At 48.1% G+C, this 9,810-nt stretch overlaps 1 protein-coding gene across 1 annotated transcript in view; it reads left to right on the forward strand.

The window, feature by feature from the left end:
- The window catches only part of LOC106811585 (harmonin-like), a 30,289-nt gene that overhangs the window by 16,054 nt on the left and 4,425 nt on the right, over nucleotides 1-9,810 (forward strand). Inside the window, exon 4 of the mRNA XM_014815272.1 lies at nucleotides 8,666-8,799. Coding sequence (XP_014670758.1) covers nucleotides 8,666-8,799 — 134 coding nt within the window. The remainder of the gene's footprint in view (nucleotides 1-8,665; nucleotides 8,800-9,810) is intronic.

Genomic DNA, 9,810 nt, shown 5'->3' on the forward strand with positions numbered 1-9,810 from the left:
TCGTTCTCTCTTCTCTCTCTCTTTCGCCTCCTCTCTCTCTCGTCTCTCTCTCATCTCGTCTCTCTATCGTTCTCTCTTCTCTCTCTCTCTCGCTCTCTCTCTCTCGTCGTATCTATCTCTCTCTCCCCTCTCTCCCTCTCTCTTCTCCCTTTCCCTCTTTCTCTTTTTTGTACAATATTCACACTCACTCGCTCGCTCACTCACTACTCTCACTCACTTCACTCACCTCACCTCACTCACTCACTCACTCACTTCACTACCACTCACTCACTCACTCACCCACCCACACAAGACATCGGTAAATTTTCACTCTCGCAGACCGCTGCTACAGTAACTGATTCCACTTTCCCTGCTGCACTGCTGCCCATAACAGAGGCTATTGTTTTCCACAGCCGGCGTACTGTACTACCATAGTCACCTGATTATGCAAGCTACATTTCTTTCCATTCGTACTAGCTGGGCGTCAGTAACTATGGAAGGGGTATGTGTCAAAATTCAAAGCGTTCAATTGATCGATTGATTGTTTAATTTGAACAGTGCAATTAATCATTCAAAGCGTTCAATATGATCGATTGATTGTTTAAGTTGACAAGTCATTTAAATGCATTCAACGTTCAATTGATCGATTGATTGTTTCAATTGAACAGTTCAAATTAATCATTCAAGACGTTCAATGATCAATTGATTGTTGCAATTGAAGCAATCAAGTTAATCATTCAAACATTCAATGAACAATCAATTTAATCATTCAAAACATTCAATTGAAGCAATTCAATTTAATCATTTCAACATTCAATTGCGAAAATCAAGATTTAATCATTCAAACATTCAATTGAGCAATTGAACTGATGAATTGCAAAATTGAATCAATTGAATAGGCGTAGTTGAAATCATGAATGGAATCGCGCTGCGAGGCTCGTATACGCCCAAATTTAAACCCACATGCGCCAGAGATAAGAGACATGACGGAAAACGTGGTAGCACGTACGTTGCTAAGAAACGGCAATCGGGCCAAACGTTTCCCAGCATAAGGGCCTATTTACACGATTGCGTCTTTGGACAGTACGTTCTAGACGTAGTCAGAGAACGCATACGTCCAAAACGCACCGTGTAAACGTATTGCGGTACGACACATTTTATGACCGTTGCGATATCCGGATGGCACAGGACCATGTCTAAATTTCATCGACATCGTAACCAGGAGCAAGAACCCGACCAATCAAGGTGGGCAAGATTGGTCACGTGCTTGGTCCGAGCTTTGGTCACGTCCTTCTTCGCGATGAACATGTTGTATCGAGATGAATATCACTATGGGATGTCCACAACTACCATAAAAGTAGTGTGCCGTTGTGTGTGTGCGTGTGTGTGTGCACGTAGCGTGTGGCGTGTGTGTGTGTGCCGTGTGTGTGTGTGTGCGTGCGCGTGTGGGTGTGTGTGTGTGTGCCGCGCTGCGCCGCGTGTGTGTGTGTGCGTGCGTGTGCGTGTGTGTGTGGTGTGGTGTGTGTGTTGTGGCCTGCGCCGCCATGTGTGTGCGTCTGTGTGTGTGTCTGCTGTGTGGCGGGTGTGTGTGTGTGTAGCCTGTGTGTGCGCGCAGCGGGTGGCGTGTGTGTGTGCGTGTGCTGTGCGTGTGCGTGTTGCGTGTGCGTGTGCGTGCGTGTGTGTGTTGTGTGTGCTGTGTGCGTGCGTGTGGTGCGTGTTGTTCGTATGCCGCGTGTGTGTGCGCTGCGTGTGTGTGTGTGCGCGTGTATGTTGTGTGTGCGTGCGGTGTGGTGTGTGTCTGTGATGGTGTGTGTGTGTTTCTGGTGTGCACGCGCGCGTGTGTGTGTGTGTGTGTGTGACGTGTGGTGTGTGGCGCCGCGCAGCGTGTTTGTGTGTGTTATGTGCGTGTGTGTGTGTGTGGTGTGTGTGTGTGTGTGTGTGTGTGTGTGTGTGTGTGTGTGTTGTGTGGTGTGTGTGTGTGTGTGTGTGTGTGACTGGTGCATGGACACAGTCACTGTAAAATGTCGGCAGCAGCACCGCTTCTCTCGTTACTGGCGTACGCGACGCGCGCACGCACCACGCACGCACACACCAAACACATGCGATGTGCGTGCGCGTCTGCCTACACCACCCACACACACGCACATACACACACACACGCACACGCACACGTACACGCACACTACACGCACACGCACACGCACACGCACACGCACACGCACATACACACACACACAGCACCAACACAACACACACACCACACACACACACACACAACACACACACACAATGTATATATTGTTCTGCAGTCTGGAGTACGTCCAAAATCTTACCGTGTAAACAGATCTCACCGTTGTCGTCCTAGAGTCCTGGCAATCTATCAAGTCCTGGACTACGTCTAGGACGCATCGTGTAAATAGGCCTTAAGTGTGTTGTACCCGCGTTACGTGCCGTGTACCCGCTGTGTACGGCGTGTACCCCGCTGTAACGTGCTCTGTTCCCGCGTGTACGTGCGCTGTACCCGCGTGTAACGGTGCGTTAGACGCGCGTGTACGTGAGTGTACCTGCGTGTACCGCGCGTGTTACCCGCGTGTACGTGCGTGTACGCCGCCGTGCTACGTGCGTGTACGTGCGTTGTACCGTGGCGTGCACGTGCGTTTTACCCACGTGTACGTGCGATGTACAATGCGTGTTAGCGAGCGTGTACCCGCGTGTACGTCGCGCTTGTACGCGTGTACGTGCGTGTACCGCCGTGTACGTGCGTCGTACGTGCGGTGTAGCGTGCTGGTACATGCGTGTACCGAGCGTGTACCCGCGTGCTACGTGGCGTGTAACCCGCGTGCACGTTGCGTGCACCCGCGTGATACTGCTTGTGTACTCGCCGTGTACTGCGTGTACCGCGTGTACCGTGCGTGTACCACTCCGTGTACGGTGCGTGTTAGCCCGCGTGTACGTGCGTTGTACCCGCGTGTACGTGGCGTACCGTGCGTGCACGTGCGTGCCACCTGCTGCTGATACCGCCGTGCACGTGCGTGCACCCTGCGGTACTTGCTTAGTGTACTCGCGTGTACTGTGCGTGTACCGCGCGTGTACGTGCGTGTACCCGCGTGTACGTGCGTGTACAGCCGCGTGAGCGTGCGATGTACCGCGTGTACTGCGCTTGTACGTGCGTGCACGTGCGGCGCACCCGCGTGTAATTGCTGTGTACTCGCGTGACTGTGCGATGTACCGCGCGTGTACGTGCACGCACGTGGCGCGCGGGTACACGCACTACACGCGCGTACATGCGGTACACGAGATAACACGCCCGCACAGCGGGTACACGCCACGTACACGCAGGTACACGCAGATACACGCACGTACACGCGGGTACACGCAAGGGCACGCGGGTACACGCACGTGCACCGCACGTAACACGCACGTACACGCGGGGTAACAGCTCACGTAACACGCGGGTACACGCAGGCTTACAACGCACGGCACGCGGTAACACGCACGTGCACGCAGTACACGCACGTTACAGCGCGGTCACGCACGTAAACGCAGCTACACACACTTAGCTGGGAAACGTGGCCGATGCGTTTCTAGCAACGTTACGCTGGCTACACGTTTTTCCGTCATCTCTCTTATCTCTGCGCATGTGGTTTAATTTGGCGATATACGCACCTCGGCGATTGCTCCATTCCCATGATTCAATAACGCACTATTCATTGATTCAATTTGGCCAATTCATTCATGTTCAATTGCTCAAATTGAATGTTTTGAATGATTAAATCTGATTGTTCAATTGAATGTTTTGCAATGATAAATGGATTTGTTCAATTGAATGTTGAATGATATAATATGAAGTTTAATTGAATGTTTTGAATGATTAAATTGATTGGTTCAAATTGATGTTTGAAATGATCAAATTGATGTTCAATGAATCATGATTTGAATGATTAATTGATTGTTCAATTGAAACAATCAATGATCAAATTAACGTTTGACATGATTAAATTGACTGTTCCAAGTTGAAACAGATCATATTCGGATTCAATTTGAACAATCATTCGAATAGATTGAATGTTTGAATGATTAAAATTGATGTTCAATTGCCAACAATCATCGAATAATTGAATGTTGATGATTAAATTGACCTGTTCGAATTGAACAATCAAAATCGATCAATTGAACAATCAATCGAATAATGATATGTTTGAATGATTACAATTTGACTGTTCAATTTGAAGACATATCAATGATCGCAGATTGACAATCAATCGAATAATTGAATGTTTGACATGATTAACATGTGATATGTTCAATGGTGAACAATCAATCGAATGTGAATGATTAAAATTGAACTTGTTAATTCGAAGCGTTTGAATTTTGACACATATTCCCCTCCAGTAAGTAACCGCCACAGCAGTATTGTGTGCTTATTGCTTGTTTGTACACTCATGCCTAGTATGAAAGCAAGAGCTATAGCTGAAAGCAAGAGTTGTTGTTACTCTTATCGCCCTCCTATACAACATGAGAATTGGGTCGTGAGAAGATATCTCTGCGTCCTGCAGTAGCAATACCCGGGTATTAGTCGGCAGTGATAACATAGCATCAACACTGGCAATTATGGGCACTAGAACTAGTCTAGGTGAGTGGGAAGGCGAGATGTATGTGTTACGATAGAATACGCAGCCGTCCTGTAAGCTACTTCAAAATTCCGATATAAATGCGCCGTGCATTATATATGTGTGTGTGCGTGCGTGCGTGCGTGCGTGCGTGCGCGCGTGTGTGTGTGCGCGCGCGCGCGTTTGTGTGATAGATGGAAGTTATGTTGACTTTACTACGTGTATAACCTTGACTTGCATGGCGTGTCTCGTGACTGCGGCCCTGTCAAAAGTATTCGTAGACAGTGAACAGTCACCACCATGCTGGAAGTTGTTACTACTATAGTTTTCTCGTCGTTAATTGCCTTCCGGGTTTTGAATCGATCGAGCGTGGACGCTAAAATTCCAGCAAGTTAGCAATTAACCCGTCATGTAAATTATGCAAAAACTGTCCGCGCCTGCGCTCGGCGCTACGAGAGATTCGATTGCGAAAGTTTTTGGACAACGCCGATAAATTTTGGCAGTGAACTGTTGTTGAGCAATAACGTTGACAGCTGAACGGTCTGTGGGGGCACCTTGCCAAGCAGTGTGCGCAAAGGTGGAGTATAGGAGGCGGTGCATGCCGCCGTAAGGTTTACGTGGCCGGTATTTGAATACAGGCGATGCTATATTCCCTCCGCCAGTGAAAGCAAATATGACATTGCCCAAAAGCGAACCGAAATATGTCAAACCCACAATCTCGAGGCCATAACGCGAAAGTAAAAAACATATCGAACAGGGGAGGCTGGTGGGGGAACTACGGGAACGTAAGTTCAACTGAAGGTAACCATGTAAGCCATAGCTGGAAAGGACCACACGTATACCTTTTCACTAAGTGAAACAGTCGCGAGCCTGGTCAGGAGTGCCAGAGATTGGGGTTAGGCTATACGTGTGACTGCTCGGCTACGTACGACGGCCCAATTGTCCGAAAAACCCACTAAGTCCGAAGCCACTAGTGCCGAAAACCCACAGGGGATGGGGTGCCGAATCTATGGTCCTAATGTTTAATTATTTAATTAATTTTAATTTTTAATTTTATATTTTAATTTTAATTAATTTATTTTAATTTTTTAATTTAATGTAATGTTAATTTTAATTTTAAATTTTAATATTTATTTATTTTTTAGTTGGCACTGTAATTTTATTGGTAAAAAACTAACCACAAATGTCATACATGTCAACCACAAATGTAAAAATTTTTGTTTAACCACAAATGTTAAAAATTTATTACAAAGTTATTATCAGATCGTGTGTATGTGGCGCGTGGCGTGTGTACGTACGTACGTGCCGTGTACATATGTCTGTACGGCGCGTGTTATGTGTGTACGCCGTGTACAATGTCTCTACCGCCCCCCCCCCATCCCCCACATTCCCCCTACTATTACCCCGCACTCTACCGCTACCATACCCCACCCTACCCTACCTACCCTACCTACCTTACCATACGCTCCCCCTACAGTCCGCCTAAAAATTTCAAAATTTGAAAAAAATTAATTAAAATTAAAAATTAAAAAATTAAAAATTAAAATTAATTAATTAATTAAACATTAGGTATAGATCGTACCCCATTCCCTGTGGTATTTCGGATCCGTGGGTTTTCGGACTAGTGGCATTTCGGACTAGTGGGCTTTCGATAGTGGCTTTCAGGACCTATTGGGCCGTCGACTAGCGAGCTGTAACCAGGCTATTACAGGAGATGGGTGTTAGGCTAATAGTACAGGAGATAGGGTTAAGGCTATACAGGAGATAGGGGGTTAGGCTATACAGGAGATTACAGGGGTTTAGGCCTATATACAGGAGATAGGGGTTAGGCTATACAGGAGATACGGGGTTAGGCTATACGGAGCATAGGGGGTTAGGGCTAACAAGGTGATAGGGGTTAGCTATACAGGAAGATAGGGGGTTAGGCTTACAGGAGATAGGGGTTAGGCTATACAGGAGATAGAGGGTTAGCGCTAGAGAGAGATAGGGTGTTTTGGCTTATACGAGATCTAGGGTGTTTAGGCTATAGTTACGGAAGATAGGGGGTTAGGCTATAGAGCGAGATGGGTGTTAGCTATTACAGGAGATAGTGGGTTAGGCTATTAGAGCGGAGATAGGGTAGTTTAGGCTATACAGGAGATTAGGGGTTAGGCGTATAAGGAAGCTAGGGTGTTAGGCTATACAGAGATAGGGGAGTAGGCTATCAGTACAGGAGATAGGGGGTTTAGGCTATAGAGGAGATAGGGTTTGTTTTAAGGCTATACAGGAGAGATAGGGGTTAAGGCTATTAGTACAGGTGACTAGGGTGTTAGGCTATAGAGGAGATAGGGTGTTAGGCTATACAGGAGATAGGGTGTTAGGCTATACAGGTGATAGGGTGCTGGCTCGTTTATACAGGAGATAGGGGTTAGGCTATAGAGGAGATAGGGGTTAGGCTATACAGGAGATAGGGGTTAGACTATAGAGAGATAGGGTGTTAGCTATACAGGAGATAGGGGGTTAGGGCTTATAGTACAGGAATACGGGGGTAAGGCTATACAGGAGCTAGGGGGTTAGTTATACAGGGAGATGGTGTTAGGCTATACAGAGATAGGGGGTGTAGGCTAATAGTACAGGAGCATCAGGGTTAGGCGCTATACAGGAGATAAGGGGTTAGGCTGATACAGGAGATGAGGGTTGTTAGGCTATAACAGGTGATAGGGTGTTAGCTATACAGGAGATTAGGGGGTTAGGCCTATCAGAGGAGATAGGGTGTTACTATACAGCGAGATAGCGGGGTTAGGCTATAGCAGGAGATAGGGTGTTAGGCTTATACAGGAGAGTAGGGGGGTTAGGGCTATAGGTAAACAGGAAGATAGGGGGGTTAGGCACTATAGCAGGAGATAAGGGGTTAGGCTTATAACAGGAGACGGGTTTAGGGCTATACAGGTGATTTAGGGCTATCAGAGATAGTAAGGCTATACAGGAATAGGGGTTAGGCTTATACACGGAAGATAGGGGGTTAGGCCTAAGTACAGGAGATAAGGGGGTTAGCATAGTACAGGAGATGGGGAGTTAGGCTATACAGCGAGATAAGTCGGTTAGTTATACAGGAGATAGGTGTATCTCGAGGCTATACAGGTGATAGGGGGTTAGGCTATACAGGAGATAGGGGGTTAGGCTATACAGGAGATAGGGGGTTAGGCTATACAGGAGATAGGGGGTTAGGCTATACAGGAGATAGGGTGTTAGGCTATAGAGGAGATAGGGGGTTAGGCTATATAGGAGATAGGGGGTTAGGCTATACAGGAGATAGGGTGTTAGGCTATGCAGGAGATAAGAGTAATAAAGCATCCATACTGTGTATCGTCAGCAAGGCTGCGTCCTTCGAGCGTCCGTCCATCATAAGTGTAATTTATCATCGTCAGCGGGAGATTTCTCACGGCCCGTGGGGCCACAATTTAAAAAAAAATTGTTTGCTCTCACCCGACCCAGGCTGAAAAGTTTGGGTAGGTAGGTAGGCTTTTTTTAGGGGGGTATTTTTTACAAATTCAGCATGGTGTCTACATGCTCGGGTGTGCTTGTGTGGAGATAGCTTTTATGTTGAATGTTGGTTTTGCTTGGTACATATAATGTATTGCCTACAGATTTATATAATGTACAGTGATACAATTTGTAAAAAGAAAAGAATGGGAAAGATCAATAAAAATGTTTGAGTCGGCCCCTTTTTGGCGGGTCGGTCGGGTGAGGGCAAACAAACAACATTTTTATTATGGCCTGGGAACGCATGTCGTAGGGGGACCGAATAATGCTGTTACATAACAACATTAACTTACTAAAGGAGCTTGATTGATGAGATTTCGGCTGCTTGGCGCCTCTGCCCCACTCGTTAGCAACGCTACATTATTCAAACGTAATCTCATGTCCGATGTCTAATGTTCTCTCTCTCTCTCTCTTTCTCTCTCTTTCTCTCTCTTTCTCTCTCTCTCGCTCCCTCTCGCTCTCTCTCTCTCTTTCCACCTCTCGCTCTTCCTCTCTCTCCCCCTACCCCTCCCCCTCTCTGTCTAATTCTCGCTCACCTGGTGTCTGATGCACAGGCCTCTAGTTCCACTGAAGCACCAGACTGAGTACGACATACTCGCTCCGCGCGCGGCAACGAGGAAGCTGAGGGTGATCCGACTCACGCAGCGCGGAGGAGACGGATGCGGACTTGGCTTCTCCATCCGAGGAGGTGAGCACAGCTTACTCTGACTAGATAGATGCTCGTTTCCCTCCAATCCTTGCACGCGTTTTGCTAGCTCTAGAACTATAGCCTTTCGCTCTGACCTGTGGCTACAGCCTGTGGCCACAGGACTGTGGTGGAGCGATGGGCTATAGTTATACAGCTAGTGTTTTGCGTGCAGTAGAAAGGATTGATGTAACTCGGCAGTGCGATGCAGCGTGCGTAGTAGAGCTACGTGGGTTGAATGCGTGTAGGTGCTGCAGGCTGGGACATGTGATGCAGCTAGTAATATAGTATGTAATACAGTGTGTGATACAGTGAGCAATATATCATATAATAGCCTCGTCTACACGACGAACCTTAACTCGAGTTAAGCTAACTCGAGTTAAGCGTTAACTCGAGTTAGCGATTATGTAGCGTCTACACGACGAACCTCAACTCGAGTTAAGCTAACTCGAGTTAGCGATTATGTAGCGTCTACACGACAACACCCGATAGCGATTATTACCGATTTATTATACATGCGTGCGTGCGTGTGTATGTGAACGTGCGTGCGTGTGTGCGTGCGTGCGTGCGTGCGTGCGTACGTACACGTGCGTTCGTGCGTGCGTGCGTGCGTGCGTGTGTACGTACACGTGCGTGCATGCGTTAGTGCGTACATGTGCGTGCATGTGTGCGTGCATGCATGTGCACGTACACGTGCGTGCATGAGTGTGTGCGTGCGTGTGCAAGTACACGTGCGTGCGTGCGCGCGTGCGCAGGTACACGTTCGTGCGTTCGTGCGTGCGTGCGTGCGTGTGCACGTACACGTGCGTGCATGCGTGAGTGCGTACATGTGCGTGCATGTGTGCGTGCGTGCGTGCGCATGTGCGTGCGTGTGCACGTACACGTGCGTGCATGCGTGCGTGCGCGTGTGCGTGCGTGTGCACGTACACGTGCGTGCGTGCGTGCGTGCGCGTGTGCGTGCGTGTGCACGTACACGTGCGTGCGTGCGTGCGTGCGCGCGTATGCAGGTACACG

Source organism: Priapulus caudatus, unplaced genomic scaffold (genome assembly GCF_000485595.1).
Source record: "Priapulus caudatus unplaced genomic scaffold, Priapulus_caudatus-5.0.1 Scaffold553, whole genome shotgun sequence".
NCBI lineage: Eukaryota > Metazoa > Priapulida > Priapulimorpha > Priapulimorphida > Priapulidae > Priapulus > Priapulus caudatus.